This window comes from Prionailurus bengalensis, chromosome B2 (genome assembly GCF_016509475.1).
Source record: "Prionailurus bengalensis isolate Pbe53 chromosome B2, Fcat_Pben_1.1_paternal_pri, whole genome shotgun sequence".
Classification (NCBI taxonomy): domain Eukaryota; kingdom Metazoa; phylum Chordata; class Mammalia; order Carnivora; family Felidae; genus Prionailurus; species Prionailurus bengalensis.
The window spans coordinates 4,612,789-4,626,301 of NC_057349.1; the positions used below are offsets into that span (position 1 = coordinate 4,612,789).

At 50.7% G+C, this 13,513-nt stretch overlaps 1 protein-coding gene and 1 non-coding gene across 16 annotated transcripts in view; one reads left to right on the plus strand and one right to left on the minus strand.

Moving 5' to 3' along the window:
• The window catches only part of CARMIL1 (capping protein regulator and myosin 1 linker 1), a 311,455-nt gene extending 308,250 nt beyond the window's left edge, over positions 1–3,205 (minus strand). For 8 of the 15 annotated variants that reach the window (XM_043590675.1, XM_043590669.1, XM_043590674.1 and 5 more), the window contains exon 1: positions 2,699–3,158. In XM_043590675.1, the coding sequence (XP_043446610.1) occupies positions 2,699–2,738 (40 nt within the window). In that variant the 5' untranslated portion in view covers positions 2,739–3,158. Of the gene's footprint in view, positions 1–1,539; positions 1,665–2,698 lie in introns of those variants that run through there. The other 7 variants (XM_043590672.1, XM_043590671.1, XM_043590676.1 and 4 more) reach the window with 6 other exon arrangements.
• On the plus strand, positions 122–206 carry TRNAP-UGG. Its single transcript has one exon. It is a non-coding gene; the product is annotated as a tRNA-Pro (tRNA).
• Positions 3,206–13,513: the final 10,308 nt, after the last annotated feature.

Genomic DNA, 13,513 nt, shown 5'->3' on the forward strand with positions numbered 1-13,513 from the left:
AAGTATGTATGTAGCTTAATAAATAAATGTTTGTGAAGGGGTAATCAAATATCCTTATTGGAAACCCACCACAAAAGTTTAGAGCCACCAAGTTAGATAGGAGCAAAGAAGGGGACCAGTTGCCTGGGTGGCTCAGTCGGTTGAGCATCTGACTTGGACTCAGGTCATGATCTTGAGGTTCATGGGTTCAAGCCCCATATCAGGCTCTCTGCTGTCTGTGCAGAGCCCATCTCGGGTCCTCTGTCCCCCCTGTCTCTGCCCCTCCCCTGCTTGCACTCTCTCAAAAATAAGTAAATCTTTTTTTTAATTTTTTTTTTTTTTAAAGAGCAAAAAAGAGGAGGGAGGAGCTGTGCCCACAGCGAGAAGGGCAGGAAACAAGAGAAAATGCAGCTTGTTCAGGGACTGACAAGGAGGAGCCGGGGTGTTAGGGAGGAAAGGGGACAAGTGGGGAACCTCTCTGCCCTGGGAGCTCTCCAGCCAGCTTTGGGTATGATCAGACTTCTTCCCCCCCCCCACCCCCCCCCCCACAAGAGGCCTGTGGGAGAGGAGTGTCAGAAATGGACTTCAGAACAGAAGGAGACTGGAAAGTTAGATTCCAAAAGGTCAGAAGCAACCACCTCGGAGAGGCAACACGGCCGAGGACAGTCTTCTCATCCCCGTCAGCGTTGAAATTTTTTTATAACAAGCCCGTATTTCTTTCATAATCAGAGAGATACACAGTACATTTCTTAAACACCTTCGGGGATTAGCTTAAGGGAATTAGCTGAGGTTTTCACACAGTTGCCATTTTGATTCGATGGCAATGGAAGTCTCAGCACTTGCATGAGGGGAAAGCAGTGCTTCTTCCTAGGAATTTCCCCCATCCCAGACGAATTGGGCCGTATACAGGCCCAGAAAAATCATACTGGGCATGTCACAAAAGTATGTGTCACTTGGTTGAAAGACATGTGAGCCGGGCAAGGCTCAATAAGCACACATTCCATTTCTAGATAAGGATTAAATCAACTTTTAAAACATACCAAAGGATTTATTTTGAGAACCATCAACATAAACCAGGTATCTTATTTCCATCCCTTCCCTTCTCTCTCTCTCTCTCTCTCTCTCTCTCTCTCTCTCTCTCTCTCGTCTAAGTAACTACCTAACCTTTTCATTACCAGGCTCAAGGACAACTAACTCACAAATCCCCCAACCTCTTTAGCTGCCCTCGTCCCCTGGCCAAGGAGGCCAGCCCTCCCCCAAACTTCCTCAGGACCTCTGCAGGCATCTTCGGAGACTGTGGGCAATGGTTTTCTCCTCCCAGAGGGGTGCTGGGAAGATCTCAGCCTCCCAGAACCGGACGGGCCACTCGCCCCGGCAAAGGCAGCTGATGCTTTATCTCAGGAGCCGACTCCACAGGGTTGGGGAGAGAGGAGAGGCCAGAGTGGGGGAAGGGCCCGGTAACTTCAGGTCCTAAGTTTGGGTAAAAAATTACGTTTGCGTTTTGAGGTTTGTTTGGGTTTTTTTTTCTAATTCAACAAAAGCAGAAGCATCCATACAAACCTAGCAACAGCTCCTTCACATCGTTTCACCTGCTGAGTTAAGTGAGCAAATGGAAAAGCACAGAAACTCCTCCAAAGTATCACGGCTAAAAGGAGTCACAGAGGGGCGAGTTTCTCAAATGCACATGAACAGGCAGGCACAACTTCCTCCTGCTGTCAGCACCCGTTAAACAGCATCCTTCCCCGCAGTGCGCCAAGGATGGTTCAGTCAGGAGCACAGGCCACAGGGGCTCAAAACGCGCAGACACACATACCTGGTTCAAACACAACACGCCACACACACACACACACACACACACACACACACGCTTAAACGGTGGGTTTTCAAAAACACTCTGTCTCACCTCAGTTTAGTTCTGCCATTTTAACCCTCCACATAATTAAGTTAAACCCCAAGAGGTGGAAACCAGCCCAAAGCACCCCCCCACCCCCTCGCCGATCAAAAAAAAAAGAAAAAAAAAAAAAAAAACACTCAAGGGACCCAAACAATAGGTCACCTTGCACAGGGCACTACACACAGGTTCCCAGGGCTCCGGGATGGGCAGAATCGGTAGGTTAACTATTATGAAAATAAGCTGGAGTCATTAACCCTCAGTTTCCCGGCCCGCGTTTGCGTCAGTCCTGTAACCCCTTCGCAGCCGCTGGGCTGGGCGAAGCCACGCCTCGCCGGGCTCGGGGCGCACCCCAGAGCAGCGCCCCCTCCCCGCGTGTGCGTGTGGCGGGGGGTGGGGGGGTGCTCCAGTGGGGGGTGCCCGGCAGGTGCCGGAGGTGACCCCGCCGTGCGCTCGGCCCCCGCCCCCCGTGCTGGCCCTTCCCGGACTTCCCCGAGTTTGGGGCAGTGGGCTGGTGGCCGTCAGGGGTGCTCCTCGCTTCGAGCACTCCCCAGCCCGCGCGGCCCGCCCCCGCCCCGCTTCCGCCGACCTCGACCCCCACCCCCACCGGCCGCGGCTGGGGAGGCGCCCCGGGGCTCCGGGGGCCCCCGCCGCTGCCCACGGCCGCCCTCCCCGGACTCGCCTTCCCGGGCGGCGAGACGCGAGCAAAGTTGCCGGCGCCCCGCCCAGCACCGCGGCGACCTGAGGGGGCGCCGCGACTTCGCGGGACCCGCGGGCCGGCGGCGGAGGTGAGGGGCGCGCGGCGGCCGGCGGCCGCGCCGCTCTTACCTGTCAGCTCCCCGGGGACCTCGGCGCTCTCGTCGGTCATGGTGGCCCTCCGGGCGCGGGGGCAGAGCCGGTCCCACGCCGATCCGCGGCCCCCCGCCCTCCCCGAGCCCCTCAATTTTTAGAGGCGGATGCAGCCTGCACCCGGGGGAGGCGAGAGAGCGAGGGCGGAGATACAATTTTGCCGCGCCCCCCGCCCCTCCAGAAAGAGAGAGAGAGAGAGAGAGAGACAGAGTTGCAAATCCGAGGTGGGTCCGCCGCCGCCGCTACATGACGCCCCCCCGCAGCTGCCGGCGGCGGAACGGAGACCCGCGGGCTTCGGCTGCGGCTGCGGCTGCGGCTCCCGGCGCCGCTCCTGCCGCCCGGCCCCGCGCCGCACCTACGGCCCTAGGTGAAGGCGGAAGGCGTGCGGAGGGGGCGGGCGGAGCGGCGCCGCGGCGGGGCCGGGGTTTCCTCGGCTCCCGCCGGGCTGGGCGGGGGCGGCTCCGGCCCTCCCCCTGCTCCCCCTCCTCCTGCTGCTCCTCCCCCGGCGCCTCTCCCTCCTCCTGCTGCTGCACCTCCTCCGTCCCCCTCCTGCCCCTGCTCCTCCCCCTCCTCCTGCTCCTCCTCCTTTGCTCCTCCTGCTCCTGCGCCGCCTCCTCCTACCGCTCCCGCTCTTCGCCCTCCTCCTGCTCCTCCTGCTCCTGCTCCTCCCGCCTCTCCTCCGCCTCCTCCGCCGGCGCTCCTCCTCACCTCGCGAGAGCCGGCCTCCGCACGCGTCCCGGGCCGGCCTCCTGCGCGGAGCGCCCGGGGGAGGAGGCCGCTGCGCGGGGCTGCGGGGCTGCGGGGCTGCGGGGCTGCGGGGCTGCGGGGCTGCGGGGCTGCGGGGCTGCGGGGCTGCGGGGCTGCGGGGCTGCGGGCGGGCGCCCCTCCCTGCGGCCTCCCTCCCCGACCGCCCCGGCCCTGCGTCTGGAGAGGGGGCGACGGAGCGGGGGGGAGCGCGGGCCCGGGAGCCATCTGCTGGCTGCGCGGAAGGCGAGCCGGGGGTGCGCGGGCCCCCGGGTCCCCTGTCCCCACCTCCCGGCGGGCTCCGGAGAACGCGAGACTGCGGGTGCGCGCAGATTCCGCAGAGCCGTCTGCGCGGACAGCTTGCTCTCTGGGCCCCCTTTGCGCACTTTCCCTTCCCAGCCCTCCCTGAGCCCCGCTGTCGGTTCTTCGGCGTGATTAATTTTCTATTTCTGGTGAGCAGGAGCTAGACGAAACCTGGAAGCGCTAACCATATGGGGAGAAGACGTGTGTGTGTGTGTGTGTGTGTGTGTGTGTGTGTGTGTGAGAGAGAGAGAGAGAGAGAGAGAGAGAGAGAGAGAGAGCGCGCGCTCGGCGGGCGCCCGGTAGCGCCGTCGGCAATCTCAGCACCCTGGAATCCAGGGGGGCGCTTTGGAAAAAGCCTTTCACCTGCTGCGGAACCTCCTTTCACCCCGGGCAGAGTCGCCAAAGCCCGAGAGAGGCTGCATTGAGCTGTGATCCTACCTGACCCCTCCGAGCTCTCGGGGCTCCACCCCCAGAGAGACCACTTTGGGGCCAGGAAGGTTCTTGAGCCCCTCCGTTGCTGCTTTCTTTCCTGGCAGCTGGGAATGCCTCTGTCGAATCAGGCTCTGTTTTTAAAGGACAGAGAGAGGAGAGGGAGGAAAGGGAGCCCCCTAGCCTTAAATCCTGCTGTGGACCTTGGGTCCGCGAGAGTGATCTTCGGCCACTCGGCCTGGCATCACCGTGAAGCCATTTCCCAGGGCCGTCTTCGCCACGTTTCTTAACCCCTGTCCTCCCCAAGCTGACTCTCTCCAAGGCTACTTGCTTTCCCCTTCCCCTTAGGGTTATCTGATTTGTACCTACGTTCTCGATTCCAGCCCAATGTGTACCTTCCCTGTGACGATTTTCAGGGTTTTTCAGAGCACTGTGATCCCTCCATTCAAAACCACTAGAACATATTACCTGAAACACTTTTGTAAGCCCAGCCATACGGTGCCTTCGTTCATGGCGTGTGTGTTTGTCCAGACTTGCGCCTTCACTCTTGGATTGTTCCCTGAGCTTGGGTTTGTCTGTCCAACTAGACTGTGGGCAGTTTGAGGGCAGGACGTCATCTCAGACCTTTAGACCAACTTAACACGTTTGTGCAGAATACGTGTTTTGTGCAAAATTGGTTTTAAAGCTTGTGGCCACTCTCGATGTTTGTCTCAAAAGTTGGAACTTGCTTTAAGTTAGACATTGCCTTTATGCAGTATCTTTTTTTTTATGTAATAAATGTAAATTAACATCTCAAAACTATCTTCCATTCAACTGTGTGTGCTCAAGAGGATTTTTCTGGCAGGCACCAATGGGGCTTCAGAAATAGCCCTGAAGGTTCCAAACCAGGTGGTAACTTGTGAAAATAAAGACAAAAGATTCTCCTCCCCCGCCGGGGCCTGGGGTGGTGGAAAGAATAAAAGAAAGGCCGTCTCACAGTCCTGCAATTCCGTGTTCCTCAGCATCTTGTAAAGAAAGCTGGGATTTCAGGAAAAGAATCAGGTTTTGGTTTTTGTTTTTGTTTTTGTTTTTTCACTGCAGAAGGGTGTTGATTGGCTCCCACGTCTTTAAAGGCATGAATTCAAATGAATCTCTTACCTCGCTACTCAGAAATGACTGGCTGATTTTGGAGATCATTTACTTCTTGGGTATAAAACTCAAATATGTGTCAGAATAGCAAGTGGAGAACTCCAAGGAGTCTGGTTTATAATGCTGCGTGAGCCGGCGAGCAGCAAATGTCCCCTGCCAGCTTAGAGAATGCATGTCTGATTCTGGAGTGGGTGCCTGTTGACCAAACTCTACCCGCCCCTCCGATGCTGCAAACTCAGCAAAACTGTCCTTTGACTTCTGTTATTTTAAGTTCATCCCCGCCTATACAGTCTCGATTAAGAGAAGGTTGCTGGAGCGGTGATGGGGAGGGGGACAGGCTAAATGGGTGATGGGCATTAAGGAGGGCACTTGTGGGGAGGTGCCTGGGTGGCTCATTCGGTTGAGTGTCTGCCTCTTGGCTTTGGCTCAGGTCATGATCTCGCGGTTCATGAGATCGAGCCCGGAGTCAGGCTCTGTGCTGACAGTGTGGAGCCTGCTTGGGATTCTGTCTCTCTCCCTCTCTCTCTGCCCACCCCCCTCCGCTCACGCTATCTCTCTCTCTCTCTCTCAAAATAAATAAATAAACTTTTAAAAAGTATCTGTAAATGATAGGCTTGAAGAAACAATCCAAGGAGGTGTTGGCAGGGCGGGGTGGAGAACTAAATAGGGCTACAGATGAAACAAGTGTGCATTTGCACTGATTTTTGTTGCATCTGGGTAACGGGTACAGGGGAGCTCATTGCTCTCACTTTAATGTATGCTTGAAATTTTAATAATGATCCCAGCAAATCCTTCACAGATAAGACTGAGCAAGCAAGAAGGAAAAAGCAACTCAGCCATTAATTCAGAAAATACCTCTTTAGTGTGCCATAGTCAGAGCTCACAGGTACACAGTGGTTTTCCGTATTCAGAACACCTGATCGCTTCTGTAGACCTATTGCCTGGATTCAAAGAAGCACTTTTGCTCATTTTAATGTTCATGAAATCCGAATGCATTTTATAATTGGTGTAGACAGTGAACATTGTGCTTCTTACACACACACACCCCCGCCCCCCCCCCCCCCCAACACAAGCACAAAATCTGCTCTGGAATCCATGGTGCGTCTAACAACTGATGACCTCCACGGGTTAGAAACTGTAATGACTGTGTCTTTATCACAACGAGGAAATAAGTTCAGGTTTGTGGGGTGACTTGCTCAAGGTCATAGAGCTTGTAAGAGTCAAAGGTCGAACCCAGAATTTGAGATTTGCAGGCCAGGGTTGGTCTCACTCCACCACTTGACCAGGCTCTTGGTCTGTGTGCCGTTGGCACTTCACAGATAGTCAGGGCTTGTCCCCACCTGCCCACAAGGTGCCCACTTTCCAGGAGGAAGGTTACGGTGACCTTTGCCCTGCAAGGAGTCTGGTGCCGGCCACATAGCAGGTCTGAATTCATTGACTCTAATAGAATTGAACAATTTTAGAAAATACTAAAAATAAATGCAAAACGTGATAAGTGTCAGATGATGGGTCCAGTAAAGTGCCATAGAACTTCATAGAGGTGAGGGTGGGGGAGGAGAGCCCTACAGGGAGGAGAGGAGCCTCGGCAAATTCAACAAATGTGAGCTGAGCACTTTCTGTTTGTCAGAGGATATAATGGTGAATTATGTGGGTGCTTCGTGGAACCCTCACGAAGCAGTCTGTATTCCCCTGGCCACTTGGATCAGTGGATCGATCCAGGTCAGCGAGGGAAGCGACTTCACTGCGGTGATATCAAGGGCAGGGATCAGTAGGAACATCTCAGACGATGGCTAGCGGAGAGCCAGGGAAGTAGCAACCAGCAGACAGAACTAGCCGGAGACCAGAGAGCGAGAAGACGTGATAAAATAATATTTCAAGCAAGGGGCGAGGGTGAACAGTGTCCTGTGCTGTGAACAGTCCAGTGTGATAAGGGATGACGCGTATTGCCTGAATTTAGCAGTAAGGGAAGAATTGTTTTCTTTGGAGAGATCGATTTCAGTAAACTAATGAGGGAAGAAGATCAATGACGGCAGGCTGAAGAATGAGTAAGAATCGGTAAAGAAGGGGTAAGCAGGATGCAGGGAACTCCAGAACTGGGGTAGCCAGAAGGCTAGAGAGGGGACTTTCTGTGGAACACAAGAGGATTTGACTCTTGTGTTTATAGACTGCTGCTTCTTCCCAGCGCAGTGGAAGAGAAGCAAACCAAACAAACAAACATGGGTCCTTAATGTAAACTGTGGACTTTGGTTAATCATACGGTATCGATATTGGCTCGTCTGTTGGAGCAAATGTACCAAACTAATGTGAGATGTTAACAGTAGGGGAGATTACGTGGGTGGAGAGTGAGGGGGTGTGAGAGAATAGAAAATGTGTAAGTTGATCTCTCCCCCCAGTTCCTGGCACTAAACTCCTAGAACTCCAGCGATTTCCTAGAGTGATAAGTGATAAGAAGCCAGGAGAATCTATTGTTCTACTATTTGGCCTTTGACCCTGTCCGTCAGGCAGAGCTCCTAAAACCCTCATAAATTCCTAAGTGATAAGAACGCCAGGAGCATCTATTGTTCTAATGAGGCGACTCTGGGCAGGTTCCTGGTGGCTCCTTGATGGGGTCAGTCACCTGAAAGACAGCCATGCTTAGAAGCCTGGACTTTCCAGCCTCACCCCAACCCCATCCTCCAGAGAAGGAAGAGGGGCTGGAAAGGGAGTTAATCATTGATCATGCTTACGTGAGGAAGCCTCCATAAAATATCAGTAGTATGGAGTTTGGAACATACCCACACCAGGAGGGGGACGTGCCCCAACTCCACAGAGACAGAAGGTCCTGTTCCCTGGAGCCTCCCAGACCCCACCCCGTGTATCTCTTCATCTGTATGTGCGCCCGTGTCCTTTATCACACCCTTTAATTAACTAGTGAATGTAAGTGTTTCTGTGAGAGCTCTGTGAGATGCTCTGGCAAATTCATTGAACACGAGAAGGGGATCATGGGAATCTCTGATTTGTAGCCAAACTAGACAGCAGTCATAGGTAACGTGGGAACCTACTAGTGATTGGCATCCGAAGTGGGACGGGAATCGTCTTAAGGGACTGAGTCCTTAACCTGTGGGATCCAAACGATCTCCAGGTAGACAGGTCAGAATTGAATTACACTGTAGGACACCCAGGAATTGCTTGCTGTAGGGAGAATCCTATGCATTCGGTGACCGGTGGTGTCAGAAGTGAAATGTCCCTGTAAAAATAAGAAAGACCCAGTAGAGAAGAACCGGGTTTTTCCCTTGCACAAAAAGAGGAAAGCCATTTTTTTTTTTCCTTCACAGGGAGTGTATGGGAACTCTGTACTTTCTAGTCAGTTTTTCTGCAAATCTAAAACCGCTCTTAAAAAATAGTCTCTGAATTTACGTAAAAATGCATAAAACCCCAAGGACAAAGAAATAAGAGTCGGTAGCAAATAAGAACGTTCAACATTTTGCAAAGTGGGGAAGCCAATGGGGGAATGGTAACTGACTTAACAGACCAAAGAAAGATAAATTCTAAACCAGCAGAGAGAAAGCAAATAAAAAGCAAGGTAATATCTATAGCAGACCCCGAGAAAAATCTCAGGAACCAGAAACAAATTATGTGTGCATGCAGAAACTGCAGAATGAGAAAGCAAGAAAAACCAGGAGGGTTGATACTCAACACTCAGACTCCCTCCTCCAAACTCACACAGCAGGTCAACTACCACCCCCACCAACCCCTCCAGCTGCCCAAGACTGGAGGCTCACTCTTTGGAGAGAGAAACAAAAGGATTGTCTTGGGGTGTCTGGGTGGCTCAGTTGGTTGAGCGTCCAACTCTTGGTTTCCGCTCAGGTCACGATTTCATGGTCGGTGGGTTCGAGTCGAGCCCCATGTTTCACTTCACCCTGATGGTGTAGAGCCTGCTTGGGATTCTCCCTCTCCCTCTCCCTCTCTCTCCCTCTCAAAATAAATAAATAAACTTAAAAAAAAAAAAAGAACTGAGTCTTGGGACAGTGGAGGGTAAAAGTGAGAAGTCACACCATACTGAAAAGACGGAAACTTAGAGAAAATCTACTTCCTAAGTCTAGCAGCATCAAGGCTTATAATTTCAAACAGAAGATTGGAGAATTTGTCGCCTACGTTATTGACGATCTTTAAAAGAAACCGCCGTGCATTACTGATACATGGGGATTTGCCAATGAAAAAGTCGGGTTCCCATCCATCACCCTAAATTGAGCACCATCAGCCCTGCTCGTCCATGCAGAGCTTCAGATCAGTTTTGTCACGCTTCATTGTTGACTATGGACACCCAAGGAACACTGATATGTGGGGAAAGCCTCTACCACAAAGGCAAGAGACCCCAACAAACAAAGGGTACGTGGAGAAGAGAAAACTTAAGGATCTATAGTGAAGGAAGTTTTGCGTCTGGTCGGCGTGGAAAAACAAGGATTGGTCCTTCCTTCTCATCAAAAACTAGAACATTGTACAAAATATAAGAAACGACTATTTTTCAGATTTCGGGCATCAGATAGGACAGGCGTGAAATCCTAGAAAGAAAGGAAACAAAGAAAGAGACCTCTATGATTGCCCGTTATCTGCCTGGGTATAACTGGATGGCAGGTGCAAAGAGGGGGAACCTGTGCAGAGTCTGGCGAAGATGAAGTTTAGAGAGGCAGAGGCAGCGGATGTTGGAAGGTAGAAGTCTAAGGAGGGGGAGGTTGGATTGAAGAAGGCTCCAGAAATCCACAGAGGGGATCCCTCAAGACTTGGCTGAGCCCTAGGTCAGACTCACATCCGGTGAAGCTCTACAAGGCCAGGTGATAGACAATGGGGGTGTTCAAACCCAGCTTCGCCTAGGCCTCACACAACACAAAGTGGTATTTGAGCTCTCAGACCAGCTAAAATGGGGGAGCTGAGTGTTCTCATCCCAGACATTCAGTGAAGACATTAAGAGGCTACTAGAAAAAAAAAAAAAAAAAAAGGAAGCCCAGAGTAGGTAGCAGGAAGGAAATCACACAGATTGGAGCAGAAATCATTGAAATCGAAAATGGACAAATAATTTTTAAAAGTTGATAAAACCTAATCACCATAGATATGGTAGTTAAAACCGTATTGGATACCACCACATCCACTAGAATGGCTAAAATAAAAAGGCTTAGGGGCGGCTGAGGTCTCAGTCCGTTAAGCATCCGACTTCAGTTCAGGTCATGATCTCAAGGCTTGTGAGTTCGAGCCCCGTGTCAGGCTCTGTGCTGACAGCTCAGAGCCTGGAGCCTGCTTCAGATTCTGTGTCTCCCTCTCTCTCTCTTTCTCTCTCTCTCTCTCTCTGCTCCTCCCCTGCTTACACTCTGTCCCTCAAAATAAATAAACAAACAAACAAACAAACACTAAAACAAACAAACAAACACTAAAAAAAAAAAAAGGCAGACAATACTGTTAGTGAAGATACAAAGTAACTAAACGCTGATAGGTTGTTGGTAGGAATGTAAAATTATACAATTACTTTGGAAAATACTTGGGCAGTTTCTTACAAAGCTAACCATATGTTGGATATACAACCCTGCAACCCCTCTACGTTGACCTAAATTGAAATGAAGATATATGTCCACGCAAACACTTACACAAGAATGTTTATAGCAGGGGCGCCTGGGTGTCTCGGTCAGTTAAGCGTCTGACTCTTGATCTCAGCTCAGGTGTTGACCTCAGGGTCATGAGTTCAAGCCCCTGGCGGGCTGTGCACTGGGCGTGAAGCCTACTTTAACAAAAAAGAATGTTCTTCTTAAAAAAAGAAAGCTGTTTGTAGCAGCTTTATTCATAACAGCCCCAAACTGAAATAAGACAAAAGGTATACAACAGAATAGACAAATGTAGCCTATTCACACAGAGGAAGAGTGCTCAGAATTGGAAGCAGTGAGCTCATGTTACGTGCAGAAAGGGAAGAATGGATCTCAAAAACGTTAGGCTGAGCAGCGTAATTGCAACACGAACACACAAGAGTAGAGGCTGACCGACGCCGTTCGTGTAAAACTCTGGGAAAGGCAAAACTGATCCACGGCGACAAAAAGCAGATCGGCTGCTACCTGGGGCCTGGGGCTGGCGGGTGTTTGGGAGGAAGCACAGAGAACAATTTGTACTGATGAGAGTGTTCAATACCTCGACTGTGGCTGAAGGAACAGAGTGTATGTACTTGTCAAACTTCATTGAACCGCACGCCTAAAACGGATGCACGTTACCGTGGGGAGTTTATGGCACGATAAGGTTGATTTTAAAAATCTATAATTATACCATCAGACAGATAAAAAAAAAAAACAATCATTGCATCCGTGAAAACTAAAGAATCCCTGGGGATTCTATCTTAGAAATCAGAGAAGACAGAAGAGCTCTCAGAGTTTTAAAATATATTATTAGGAATTTTCATTTCTAGAGACTCTTGAGAAGAATCTGATTCCAAGCACACTCAGGATGTTGACAGAATTTAATTCTTTCTAGGACCAAGGTCTCCATTTCTGGGGAAATAGCTGTCAGCCACGCCTCATTCTCAGCTCCTAGAGGCTGTTCTCATTTCGTAGCACATGGCCCCCTCCATTTCAGGGCCAGCAAAAGTCTCTCTTGCATCAAATCCCTTTCATGTTTCAAGTCCCCTTTGCCTTTAAGAGTTCACCCAGTTAGGTCAGGCCCACCAAGTACAGTCTCCCTTTCTTAAAGTCAACTATGCTGTGTAACATAACCCAATCGTGGTAGTGATGTGGCATCGGATTCACGGGTGGTTCCACACACCACAGGAGGGAGTAGACGAGGCAGGGGTCATTGGGGCTGATGCTAGAGTTCTGCTACCCTAATAAAGTGGGCATAAAACTTAGAGAAAAATAATTAAGAGGGAATTTCAGCAAATTATTGTGTCGTGGTTGCTGACAAAAACACTTGTTTTTGTTTTATTTTGTTTTGCTTTGCTTTGCTTTACCGAACTTCAGGGTATGTGCGTGTGTGTGTGTGTGTGTGTGTGTTTAGCATAATCATACATCACAAAATCAAGTAAGGATACCAAACTTTTTATCAATGAATGTAACAAGTTTTCACACTCTTCTTTTTGATTAATATCTATGCACTCAGGATTAACCTTTATTTTGCTTATCACATCTGGAACCTGATACTGGAAACCGTTTCAAGAAGGGGCCTCGACGTGGGGCACCTGGGTGGCTCAGTCGGTTAAGCGGCCGACTTCGGCTCAGGTCATGATCCCGCGGTCTGTGAGTTTGAGCTGTGCATCGGGCTCTGGGCTGATGGCTCAGAGCCTGGAGCCTGTTTCAGATTCTGTGTCTCTGGTTCTCTCTGCCCCTCCCCTGCTCATATTCTGTCTCTGTCAAAAATAAATAAATATTAGGGGCACCTGGGTGGCTCAGTCAGTTAGGCGTCCAACTTCAGCTCAGGTCACGATCTCGCGGTCTGTGAGTTCGAGCCCTGCGTCGGGCTCTGGGCTGATGGCTCAGAGCCTGGAGCCTGCTTCCGATTCTGTGTCTCCCTCTCTCTCTGTCCCTCCCCCGTTCATGCTCTGTCTCTCTCTGTCTCAAAAATAAATAAACGTTAAAAAAAATTATAAAAAAGTAAATAAACATTAAAAAAAAATAAAAAAAAAAAAAAAAAGAAGAAGAAGGGGCCTTGACCCGGGAGTTAGGAATAAGTTAAGTCAAAAGAGAAGATAGCAGTTCATGAAATTCTTTCAAATTCTCTAATTTAAGACTCTACCGACCAAGATGTCCTTCAGGACATGAACGGATACATAAAGTGTGGTCCATCCGCACAATGGAAGGTTATTCAGGGCTAAAAAGAAGTGAGCCTTCAAACCGTGAAAAGACGTGGAGGGACCTTACATGCATATTGCTAAGTGAAGAGGGCCAATTTGAAAAGGTGACATTGACACACTGTATGATTTCAATTCCGTAACATTCTGGAAGAGGCAAAACTGTGGAGAGGGTAAAAGGCTCGGTGGCTTCCAGGGACCGGAGGGGCGACTTTGAGTGCCAGTGAGGTATCCGCGTGGGTTCATCAAACGTAGCCAAGGTCTCGCCCCGGGCGCAGGATGCTGATAACCGGAGAGGTCGCGCTCGTGTGAGGGCGCGGAGCGTGTAGGAAACCCCTGTACCTTCCACGCGATTTTGCAGTGAACCAAAAACTGCCGTGAAAAGTCAAGTCCGCCTC